Source organism: Pan paniscus, chromosome 12 (assembly GCF_029289425.2).
Source record: "Pan paniscus chromosome 12, NHGRI_mPanPan1-v2.0_pri, whole genome shotgun sequence".
In the NCBI taxonomy this organism is placed as follows: Eukaryota; Metazoa; Chordata; class Mammalia; order Primates; family Hominidae; genus Pan; species Pan paniscus.
Window position 1 is genome coordinate 15,277,330 of NC_073261.2, and position 12,542 is coordinate 15,289,871.

General features: G+C 45.3%; 2 protein-coding genes across 6 annotated transcripts in view; one reads left to right on the top strand and one right to left on the bottom strand.

Moving 5' to 3' along the window:
• IL36G (interleukin 36 gamma) overlaps positions 1 to 12,542 on the bottom strand; it is a 192,097-nt gene that overhangs the window by 108,430 nt on the left and 71,125 nt on the right. The gene's annotated exons all lie outside the window — the stretch shown is intronic.
• On the top strand, positions 16 to 11,180 carry IL1B (interleukin 1 beta). The gene is made up of 7 exons (XM_003804503.5): positions 16 to 4,245; positions 4,702 to 4,763; positions 5,329 to 5,380; positions 7,356 to 7,557; positions 8,105 to 8,269; positions 9,508 to 9,638; positions 10,358 to 11,180. Exons 2-7 carry the CDS (start codon positions 4,717 to 4,719, stop codon positions 10,568 to 10,570), a joined length of 810 nt encoding a protein of 269 aa, XP_003804551.1. The 5' UTR covers positions 16 to 4,245; positions 4,702 to 4,716; the 3' UTR covers positions 10,571 to 11,180.

Here is a 12,542-nt window from a genome sequence, read left to right on the forward strand (position 1 = left end):
TTTTTTTTTTAAAGTATTGCTTCTAAATTTGTATGTAAGAAAAAATGATATAATACAATGATATAAGACAGGGGCCCGCAGGACAAGTCCAGCCACACCCATTCATTTATGTATTATCTGACTGCTTTTCTGAAATGATGCAAGGTTGAGTAGTTGTACCTGAAACATTTATTATCTGGCCCTTTACAGAAAATGTTTCCAGACCATGGATAAGTGGTACCAGAGCCCCCTCTGTTTGTGGTCCCCTCTCTTATACCCACTAGGTGTGAAAAAAGACATAGAGTAGGAGAGCCCTGCCATCCATCTTACCCACCCAGGGGCTTTTTCTGATGGATCCAAAGGAAGGACAAGGTCTTATTGGCCTCCCAGAACTGACATAACAACTCCGACATCAGGGAAAAGCCATTGGAGACTACATAGCTCGCCAGCCCCAGCCACCTGCTCATATATCTAAGCCCTCCTTGTTCTAGACCAGGGAGGAGAATGGAATGTCCCTTGGACTCTGCATGTCCCCAATGTGAGAACCTGGATCCAAGAGGGAAAAGAAGCCCATTGGAGATGATGCCATAAAGGAAGTGGAAGCGATATGATAAAAATCATAGTGCCCATTCCCAAATAATCCCAGAAGCAGAAGGGAAAGGAGAGAAATATCCACAGAGACAGGTGTGGGTACACACAACATTTTTCATACTTTAAGATCCCAGAGGGACCCATGGAAATGATACAAGAAAATGACTCATAAGAACAAATATTAGGAAGCCAGTGCCAAGAATGAGATGGGAAATTGGGGAAAATGTTGGGGGCAGATTGCTTAGTTCTGTTCTAAGCAAGAGGGTGAACAAGGAAGGAACAGCTCACTGCAAAGAACAGACATCACTACATGTACACACGATAATATAAGAACTAACCCATGATTATTTTGCTTGTCTTCTTGTTCAAAATGATTGAAGACCAATGAGATGAGATCAACCTTGATAACTGGCTGGGAAGCCCATGATTAGACACAAGATGGTATCAGGGCACTTGCTGCTTTGAATAAATGTCAGTCTCCTGTCTTGGAAGAATGACCTGACAAGGTAAAGAGGAACTTGCAGCTGAGAAAGGCTTTAGTGACTCAAGAGCTGAATAATTCCCCAAAAGCTGGAGCATCCTGGCATTTCCAGCTCCCCATCTCTGCTTGTTCCACTTCCTTGGGGCTACATCACCATCTACATCATCATCACTCTTCCACTCCCTCCCTTAGTGCCAACTATGTCTATAGCGAGATATTTTCTGCCCATTGGGGATCAGAAGGAAGTGCTGTGGCCTGAGCGGTCTCCTTGGGAAGACAGGATCTGATACATACATTGCACAACCTATTTGACATAAGAGGTTTCACTTCCTGAGATGGATGGGATGATAGCAGATTTGGGTCCAGGTTACAGGGCCAGGATGAGACATGGCAGAACTGTGGAGACTGTTACGTCAGGGGGCATTGCCCCATGGCTCCAAAATTTCCCTCGAGTGAAAGCATCAGGGGCTCATGCAACCTGGATACTAGTGCTGCTTCAACCACACTGTGCTATTGGATGAGTCACTTCCACCCTCCTAGCCTTGATTTCTTTGTCTGCTGTTCACATTCAAATAGCTATTCATGTCTTCATCTCTGTGGTCCCACCATATCCCACCAGACAATCATTAGGGCTCCTCTCGGCTGGCAGATTCTGAGGTCCTGGATGCTACAATTGGAAGATGGAGAAGTAGAAGCTCAAGGTTTCTGACCTGTATCCCAAGTCCCAGAAGCAGAATGGACTAACTCAGAGCTGATGCTTGGGTCCCTTGCATATCTCCCTTCCTGTCACTGGCTTTGATCCTCCTTTGCTCAGCTTATAATCACATCAACAGACCAAAGACATCTCTGTGTTCTGTCAGGAGAGTTCACAGAGCCACCAACCCTCCAGACCCTGCTGGTTGCCACATAAAGACTCTGAGGAAGGGTTTGAGGCTGCTGTGATCATGCAATGAATGCATGATTGTACCACTGCACTCCAGCCTGGGTGATAAAGGTAGATCCTGTCTAGAAGAGAGAGAGAGAGAGAAAGAGAGAGAGAAGGGAGGGAGAGACAGAGAAAAAGAGAGAGAGGGAGGGAGAAAGAGAGAAAGAAAAGAAGAGAAAAGAAAGAAAGAGAGAGAGAGGGAGGGAGGGAGAGAGAAAGAAAGAAAGAGAAAGAGAGAAAGAGAAAGAAAGGAAGAAAGAAAGAAAGAAAAGAAAGAGAGAGAAAGAAAAAGAAAGAGGAAGGAAGGAAGGAAGAAAGACAGGCTCTGAGGAAGGTGGCAGTTCCTACAACGGGAGAACCAGTGGCTAATTTGCAAAGTGGATCCTGTGGAGGCAAAACAGAGGAGTCCCCTAGGCCACCCAGACAGGGCTTTTAGCTATCTGCAGGACCAGACACCAAATTTCATGAGGGCTCAGTGTTAGGAATGGATTATTGCTTATCAAACTCACAGGAAACTAACATGTTGAACAGCTTTTAGATTTCCTGTGGAAAATATAACTTACTAAAGATGGAGTTCTTGTGACTGACTCCTGATATCAAGATACTGGGAGCCAAATTAAAAATCAGAAGGCTGCTTGGAGAGCAAGTCCATGAAATGCTCTTTTTCCCACAGTAGAACCTATTTCCCTCGCGTCTCAAATACTTGCACAGAGGCTCACTCCCTTGGACAATGCAGAGCGAGCACGATACCTGGCACATACTAATTTGAATAAAAATGCTGTCAAACTCCCATTCACCCATTCAAGCAGCAAACTCTACCACCTGAATGTACATGCCAGGCACTGTGCTAGACTTGGCTCAAAAAGATTTCAGTTTCCTGGAGGAACCAGGAGGAGCAAGGTTTCAACTCAGTGCTATAAGAAGTGTTACAGGCTGGGCACGGTGGCTCACGCCTGTAATCCCAACACTTTGGGAGGCCGAGGCGGGCGGATCACAAGGTCAGGAGATCGAGACCATCCTGGCTAACATGGTGAAACCCTGTCTCTACTAAAAATACAAAAAATTAGCCGGGCGTGGCGGCGGGTGCCTGTAGTCCCAGCTGCTGGGGAGGCTGAGGCAGGAGAATGGTGTGAACCCGGGAGGCGGAACTTGCAGGGGGCCGAGATCGCGCCACTGCACTCCAGCCTGGGTGACAGAGTGAGACTCTGTCTCAAAAAAAAAAAAAAAAAAAGTGTTATGATGCAGACCTGTCAGAGGCAAAGGAGGGTGTTCCTACACTCCAGGCACTGTTCATAACCTGGACTCTCATTCATTCTACAAACGGAGGGCTCCCCTGGGCAGTACCCTGGAGCAGGCACTTTGCTGGTGTCTCGGTTAAAGAGAAACTGATAACTCTTGGTATTACCAAGAGATACAGTCTCAGATGGATATTCTTACAGAAACAATATTCCACTTTTCAGAGTTCACCAAAAAATCATTTTAGGCAGAGATCATCTGGCATTGATCTGGTTCATCCATGAGATTGGCTAGGGTAACAGCACCTGGTCTTGCAGGGTTGTGTGAGCTTATCTCCAGGGTTGCCCCAACTCCGTCAGGAGCCTGAACCCTGCATACCGTATGTTCTCTGCCCCAGCCAAGAAAGGTCAATTTTCTCCTCAGAGGCTCCTGCAATTGACAGAGAGTTCCTGAGGCAGAGAACAGCACCCAAGGTAGAGACCCACACCCTCAATACAGACAGGGAGGGCTATTGCTCCTTCATTGTACCCATTTATCCATCTGTAAGTGGGAAGATTCCTAAACTTAAGTACAAAGAAGTGAATGAAGAAAAGTATGTGCATGTATAAATCTGTGTGTCTTCCACTTTGTCCCACATATACTAAATTTAAACATTCTTCTAACATAGGAAAATCCAGTATTTTAATGTGGACATCAACTGCACAACGATTGTCAGAAAAACAATGCATATTTGCATGGTGATACATTTGCAAAATGTGTCATAGTTTGCTACTCCTTGCCCTTCCATGAACCAGAGAATTATCTCAGTTTATTAGTCCCCTCCCCTAAGAAGCTTCCACCAATACTCTTTTCCCCTTTCCTTTAACTTGATTGTGAAATCAGGTATTCAACAGAGAAATTTCTCAGCCTCCTACTTCTGCTTTTGAAAGCCATAAAAGCAGCGAGGGAGAAACTGGCAGATACCAAACCTCTTCGAGGCACGAGGCACAACAGGCTGCTCTGGGATTCTCTTCAGCCAATCTTCATTGCTCAAGTATGACTTTAATCTTCCTTACAACTAGGTGCTAAGGGAGTCTCTCTGTCTCTCTCCCTCTTTGTGTGTATGCATATTCTCTCTCTCTCTCTCTCTTTCTCTGTCTCTCCCCCTCCTTCCCTCTCTGCCTCCCTCTCTCAGCTTTTTGCAAAAATGCCAGGTGTAATATAATGCTTATGACTCGGGAAATATTCTGGGAATGAATACTGCTTATCTAACAGCTGACACCCTAAAGGTTAGTGTCAAAGCCTCTGCTCCAGCTCTCCTAGCCAATACATTGCTAGTTGGGGTTTAGTTTAGCAAATGCTTTTCTCTAGACTTCTCTTTCACACATTCATTCATTCATTTACTCAGAGATCATTTCTTTGCATGACTGCCATGCACTGGATGCTGAGAGAAATCACACATGAACGTAGCCGTCATGGGGAAGTCACTCATTTTCTCCTTTTTACACAGGTGTCTGAAGCAGCCATGGCAGAAGTACCTGAACTCGCCAGTGAAATGATGGCTTATTACAGGTCAGTGGGGACGCTGAGACCAGTAACATGAGCAGGTCTCCTCTTTCAAGAGTAGAGTGTTATCTGTGCTTGGAGACCAGATTTTTCCCCTAAATTGCCTCTTTCAGTGGCAAACAGGGTGCCAAGTAAATCTGATTTAAAGACTACTTTCCCATTACAAGTCCCTCCAGCCTTGGGACCTGGAGGCTATCCAGATGTGTTGTTGCAAGGGCTTCCTGCAGAGGCAAATGGGGAGAAAAGATTCCAAGCCCACAATACAAGGAATCCCTTTGCAAAGTGTGGCTTGGAGGGAGAGGGAGAGTTCAGATTTTAGCTGACTCTGCTGGGCTAGAGGTTAGGCCTCAAGATCCAACAGGGAGCACCCAGGGTGCCCACCTGCCAGGCCTAGAATCTGCCTTCTAGACTGTTCTGCACATATCACTGTGAAACTTGCCAGGTGTTTCAGGCAGCTTTGAGAGGCAGGCTGTTTGCAGTTTCTTATGAACAGTCAAGTCTTGTACACAGGGAAGGAAAAATAAACCTGTCTAGAAGACATAATTGAGACATGTCCCTGTTTTTATTACAGTGGCAATGAGGATGACTTGTTCTTTGAAGCTGATGGCCCTAAACAGATGAAGGTAAGACTATGGGTTTAACTCCCAACCCAAGGAAGGGCTCTAACACAGGGAAAGCTCAAAGAAGGGAGTTCTGGGCCACTTTGATGCCATGGTATTTTGTTTTAGAAAGACTTTAACCTCTTCCAGTGAGACACAGGCTGCACCACTTGCTGACCTGGCCACTTGGTCATCATATCACCACAGTCACTCACTAACGTTGGTGGTGGTGGCCACACTTGGTGGTGACAGGGGAGGAGTAGTGATAATGTTCCCCGTTTCATAGTAGGAAGACAACCAAGTCTTCAACACAAATTTGATTCTCCTTTTAGGAGATGGGTTCAGCCTATGCCAATCACTTGAGTTAAACTCTGAAACCAAGAGATGATCTTGAGAACTAACATATGTCTACCCCTTTTGAGTAGAACAGTTTTTTGCTCCCTGGGGTGAAGCTTATAACAATAAGACATAGATGATGTAAACAAAAAGATGAATTGAGACTTGAAAGAAAACCATTCGCTTGCTGTTTGACCTTGACAAGTCATTTTATCCGCTTTAGACCTCATCTGAGAAATAAAGGGCTGAGCTGGATGATCTCTGAGATGCCAGCATCCTGCAACCTCCAGTTCTGAAATATTTTCAGTTGTAGCTAAGGGCATTTGGGCAGCAAATGGTCATTTTTCAGACTCATCCTTACAAAGAGCCATGTTATATTCCTGCTGTCCCTTCTGTTTTATATGATGCTCAGTAGCCTTCCTAGGTGGCCCAGCCATCAGCCTAGCTAGGTCAGTTGTGCAGGCTGGGAGGCAGCCACTTTTCTCTGGCTTTATTTTATTCCAGTTTGTGATAGCCTCCCCTAGCCTCATAATCCAGTCCTCGATCTTGTTAAAAACACATTTCTTTAGAAGTTTTAAGACTGGCATAACTCGTTGGCTGCAGCTGTGGGAGGAGCCCACTGGCTTGTCTGCCTGGCTTTTGCCCCCATTGCCTCTTCCAGCAGCTTGGCTCTGCTCCAGGCAGGAAATTCTCTCCTGCTCAACTTTCTTTTGTGCACTTAGAGGTCTCTTTAACTGTCTTTCAAGCCTTTGAACCATTATCATGCCTTAAGGCAACCTCAGTGAAGCCTTAATACGGAGCTTCTCTGAATAAGAGGAAAGTGGTAACATTTCACAAAAAGTACTCTCACAGGATTTGCAGAATGCCTATGAGACCGTGTTATGAAAAAGGAAAAAAAAGAACAGTGTAGAAAAATTGAATACTTGCTGAGTGAGCATAGGTGAATGGAAAATGTTATGGTCATCTGCATGAAAAAGCAAATCATAGTTTGACAGCATTAGGGATACAAAAAGATATAGAGAAGGTATACATGTATGGTGTAGGTGGGGCATGTACAAAAAAGATGAACAAAGTAGAAATGGGATTTATTCTAAAAGAATAGCCTGTAAGGTGTCAGAAAGCCCACATTCTAGTCTTGAGTCTGCCTCTAACCTGCTGTGTGCCCTTGAGTACACCCTTAACCTCCTTGAGCTTCAGAGAGGGACAATCTTTTTATTTTGTTTTGTTTTGTTTTGTTTTGTTTTATGAGACAGAGTCTCACTCTGTTGCCCAGGCTGGAGTGCAGTGGTACAATCTTGGCTTACTGCATCCTCCGCCTCCTGAGTTCAAGCGATTCTCCTTCCTCAGTCTCCTGAATAGCTGGGATTACAGGTGCACCCCACCACACCCAGCTAATTTTTGTATTTTTAGCAGAGAAGGGGTTTCGCCATGTTGGCCAGGCTGGTTTTGAAGTCCTGACCTAAATGATTCATCCACCTCGGCTTCCCAAAGTGCTGGGATTACAGGCATGAGCCACCACGCCTGGCCCAGAGAGGGATGATCTTTAGAAGCTCGGGATTCTTTCAAGCCCTTTCCTCCTCTCTGAGCTTTCTACTCTCTGATGTCAAAGCATGGTTCCTGGCAGGACCACCTCACCAGGCTCCCTCCCTCGCTCTCTCCGCAGTGCTCCTTCCAGGACCTGGACCTCTGCCCTCTGGATGGCGGCATCCAGCTACGAATCTCCGACCACCACTACAGCAAGGGCTTCAGGCAGGCCGTGTCAGTTGTTGTGGCCATGGACAAGCTGAGGAAGATGCTGGTTCCCTGCCCACAGACCTTCCAGGAGAATGACCTGAGCACCTTCTTTCCCTTCATCTTTGAAGAAGGTAGTTAGCCAAGAGCAGGCAGTAGATCTCCACTTGTGTCCTCTTGGAAGTCATCAAGCCCCAGCCAACTCAATTCCCCCAGAGCTAAAGCCCTTTAAAGGTAGAAGGCCCAGCGGGGAGACAAAACAAAGAAGGCTGGAAACCAAAGCAATCATCTCTTTAGTGGAAACTATTCTTAAAGAAGATCTTGATGGCTACTGACATTTGCAACTCCCTCACTCTTTCTCAGGGGCCTTTCACTTACATTGTCACCAGAGGTTCGTAACCTCCCTGTGGGCTAGTGTTATGACCATCACCATTTTACCTAAGTAGCTCTGTTGCTCGTCCACAGTGAGCAGTAATAGACCTGAAGCTGGAACCCATGTCTAATGGTGTCAGGTCCAGTGTTCTTAGCCACCCCACTCCCAGCTTCGTCCCTACTGGTGTTGTCATCAGACTTTGACCGTATATGCTCAGGGGTCCTCCAAGAAATCAAATTTTTCCGCCTCGCCTCACGAGGCCTGCCCTTCTGATTTTATACCTAAACAACATGTGCTCCACATTTCAGAACCTATCTTCTTCGACACATGGGAAAACGAGGCTTATGTGCACGATGCACCTGTACGATCACTGAACTGCACGCTCCGGGACTCACAGCAAAAAAGCTTGGTGATGTCTGGTCCATATGAACTGAAAGCTCTCCACCTCCAGGGACAGGATATGGAGCAACAAGGTAAATGGAAACATCCTGGTTTCCCTGCCTGGCCTCCTGGCAGCTTGCTAATTCTCCATGTTTTAAACAAAGTAGAAAGTTAATTTAAGGCAAATGATCAACACAAGTGAAAAAAAATATTAAAAAGGAATATACAAACTTTGGTCCTAGAAATGGCACATTTGATTGCACTGGCCAGTGCATTTGTTAACAGGAGTGTGACCCTGAGAAATTAGACGGCTCAAGCACTCCCAGGACCATGTCCACCCAAGTCTCTTGTGCATAGTGCAATGTCAATTCTTCCACAATATGGGGTCATTTGATGGACATGGCCTAACTGCCTGTGGGTTCTCTCTTCCTGTTGTTGAGGCTGAAACAAGAGTGCTGGAGCGATAATGTGTCCATCCCCCTCCCCAGTCTTCCCCCCTTGCCCCAACATCTGTCCGACCCAATGCCAGGTGGTTCCTTGTAGGGAAATTTTACTGCCCAGCAGGAACTTATATCTCTCCGCTGTAACGGGCAAATGTTTCAAGTGCGGTGAACCCATCATTAGCTGTGGTGATCTGCCTGGCATCGTGCCACAGTAGCCAAAGCCTGTGCACAGGAGTGTGGGCAACTAAGGCTGCTGACTTTGAAGGACAGCCTCACTCAGGGGAAGCTATTTGCTCTCAGCCAGGCCAAGAAAATCCTGTTTCTTTGGAATCGGGTAGTAAGAGTGATCCCAGGGCCTCCAATTGACACTGCTGTGACTGAGGAAGATCAAAATGAGTGTCTCTCTTTGGAGCCACTTTCCCAGCTCAGCCTCTCCTCTCCCAGTTTCTTCCCATGGGCTACTCTCTGTTCCTGAAACAGTTCTGGTGCCTGATTTCTGGCAGAAGTACAGCTTCACCTCTTTCCTTTCCTTCCACATTGATCAAGTTGTTCCGCTCCTGTGGATGGGCACATTGCCAGCCAGTGACACAATGGCTTCCTTCCTTCCTTCCTTCAGCATTTAAAATGTAGACCCTCTTTCATTCTCCGTTCCTACTGCTATGAGGCTCTGAGAAACCCTCAGGCCTTTGAGGGGAAACCCTAAATCAACGAAATGACCCTGCTATTGTCTGTGAGAAGTCAAGTTATCCTGTGTCTTAGGCCAAGGAACCTCACTGTGGGTTCCCACAGAGGCTACCAAATTACATGTATCCTACTCATGGGGCCTAGGGGTTGGGGTGACCCTGCACTGCTGTGTCCCTAACCACAAGACCCCCTTCTTTCTTCAGTGGTGTTCTCCATGTCCTTTGTACAAGGAGAAGAAAGTAATGACAAAATACCTGTGGCCTTGGGCCTCAAGGAAAAGAATCTGTACCTGTCCTGCGTGTTGAAAGATGATAAGCCCACTCTACAGCTGGAGGTAAGTGAATGCTATGGAATGAAGCCCTTCTCAGCCTCCTGCTACCACTTATTCCCAGACAACCACCTTCTCCCCGCCCCCATCCCTAGGAAAAGCTGGGAACAGGTCTATTTGACAATTTTGCATTAATGTAAATAAATTTAACATAATTTTTAACTGCGTGCAACCTTCAATCCTGCTGCAAAAAATTAAATCATTTTGCTGATGTTATTATGTCCTACCATAGTTACAACCCCAACAGATTATATATTGTTAGGGCTGCTCTCATTTGATAGACACCTTGGGAAATAAATGACTTAAAGGGTCCCATTATCACGTCCACTCCACTCCCAAAATCACCACCACTATCACCTCCAGCTTTCTCAGCAAAAGCTTCATTTCCAAGTTGATGTCATTCTAGGACCATAAGGAAAAATACAATAAAAAGCCCCTGGAAACTAGGTACTTCAAGAAGCTCTAGCTTAATTTTCACCCCAAAAAAAAAAAAAAAATTCTCACCTACATTATGCTCCTCAGCATTTGGCACTAAGTTTTAGAAAAGAAGAAGGGCTCTTTTAATAATCACACGGAAAGGTGGGGGCCCAGTTACAACTCAGGAGTCTGGCTCCTGATCATGTGACCTGCTCATCAGTTTCCTCTCTGGTCAACCCAAAGAACATCTTTCCCATAGCATCTTTGTCCCTTGCCTCACAAAAATTCTTCTTTCTCTTTCGCTGCAGAGTGTAGATCCCAAAAATTACCCAAAGAAGAAGATGGAAAAGCGATTTGTCTTCAACAAGATAGAAATCAATAACAAGCTGGAATTTGAGTCTGCCCAGTTCCCCAACTGGTACATCAGCACCTCTCAAGCAGAAAACATGCCCGTCTTCCTGGGAGGGACCAAAGGCGGCCAGGATATAACTGACTTCACCATGCAATTTGTGTCTTCCTAAAGAGAGCTGTACCCAGAGAGTCCTGTGCTGAATGTGGACTCAATCCCTAGGGCTGGCAGAAAGGGAACAGAAAGGTTTTTGAGTACGGCTATAGCCTGGACTTTCCTGTTGTCTACACCAATGCCCAACTGCCTGCCTTAGGGTAGTGCTAAGAGGATCTCCTGTCCATCAGCCAGGACAGTCAGCTCTCTCCTTTCAGGGCCAATCCCCAGCCCTTTTGTTGAGCCAGGCCTGTCTCACCTCTCCTACTCACTTAAAGCCCGCCTGACAGAAACCACGGCCACATTTGGTTCTAAGAAACCCTCTGTCATTCACTCCCACATTCTGATGAGCAACCGCTTCCCTATTTATTTATTTATTTGTTTGTTTGTTTTATTCATTGGTCTAATTTATTCAAGGGGGGCAAGAAGTAGCAGTGTCTGTAAAAGAGCCTAGTTTTTAATAGCTATGGAATCAATTCAATTTGGACTGGTGTGCTCTCTTTAAATCAAGTCCTTTAATTAAGACTGAAAATATATAAGCTCAGATTATTTAAATGGGAATATTTATAAATGAGCAAATATCATACTGTTCAATGGTTCTGAAATAAACTTCACTGAAGAAAAGAAAAGGGTCTTTCCTGATCATTGACTTGTCTTGGATTTGACACTGAACAGTAAAGGCAAACAGGGCTGTGAGAGTTCTCGGGGGACTAAAGCCCACTCCTCGTTGCTGAGTGCTGCAAAGTACCTAGAAATATCCTTGGCCACCGAAGACTATCCTCCTCACCCATCCCCTTTATTTCTGTTGTTCAACAGAAGGATATTCAGTGCACATCTGGAACAGGATCAGCTGAAGCACTGCAGGGAGTCAGGACTGGTAGTAACAGCTACCAGTGATTTATCTATCAATGCACCAAACATCTGTTGAGCAAGTGCTATGTACTAGGAGCTGGGAGTACAGAGACAGGAAAGGTAACAAGTTCCTCCTCAGATAGGAGAGGCAGATAGGTATAAGCAAAAACAAGGCAACATGACAAGTAGAGTAAGATAAAGTACAAAAGGAGTATCCAGGAAGGAGTGAGGAGAATGACATAAGAATCAAGCCTAAAGGGATAAACAGAAAATTTCCACACATGGGCTGGGCATGGTGGCTTACGCCTGTAATCCCAGCACTTTGGGTGGCAGGGGCAGAAAGATCGCTTGAGCCCAGGAGTTCAAGACCAGCCTGGGCAACATAGTGAGACTCCCATCTCTACAAAAAATAAATAAATAAATAAAACAATCAGCCAGGCATGCTGGCATGCACCTGTAGTCCTAGCTAGTTGGGAAGCTGACACTGGAGGATTGCTTGAGCCCAGAAGTTCAAGACTGCAGTGAGCTGTGATCGCACCATTGCACTCCAGCCTGGGTGACAGAGTGAGACCCTATCTCTAAAAAATGTTCCCAGATAGAAAAGAAAAGAAAAGGCCCTCAGGTAGAGGAACCAGCGTGAACAAGAGCATGAGGGTATAAGAATGAATGATGCAAAAAGTACACTTTCAGAATTGCGGGAATCACCAGAAGCAAAGTCAAAGCACAAAACAAGCCAGAGGAAAAGTAGTTGTAACTCACATCCCAGATAAAGAGATAACTTGTTTCACATGTAAAGAACTGCCTCAAAACATTTGAAAAAAAAGAACAAAAATCCAGCAAAACAAGAGGCAAGGGATCTTAACAGTCTGTTCACAGAAAAGAAAATACTATTTGATCTTGGGCAGAGTAAAACAATGCTTAACATTGTAATAAGAAAGTCAAATTAAAAGCACTTTGAGATACTAGTATTTTCCCATCAGACTGACAAAAATCAAAACTTTAACAACAGACCTTGTTGGTCAAACTGTCGGGAAATCCCCACTGTTAAATATTACGTGTGGGACTATAAATTGATATGACCCTTATAGAACAAAATTTGCTAACTATGAAAATCACAAGTGCACTTCCCCTTTGATCCA

Coding starts and splice junctions, on each gene's coding strand:
- IL1B (XM_003804503.5), top strand. CDS start 4,717: ATGGCAGAAGTACCTGAACTCGCCAGTGAAATGATGGCTTATTACAG. Junction 4,764..5,328: donor GAAATGATGGCTTATTACAG/GTCAGTGGGGAC, acceptor TTTTTATTACAG/TGGCAATGAGGATGACTTGT. Junction 5,381..7,355: donor ATGGCCCTAAACAGATGAAG/GTAAGACTATGG, acceptor CTCTCTCCGCAG/TGCTCCTTCCAGGACCTGGA.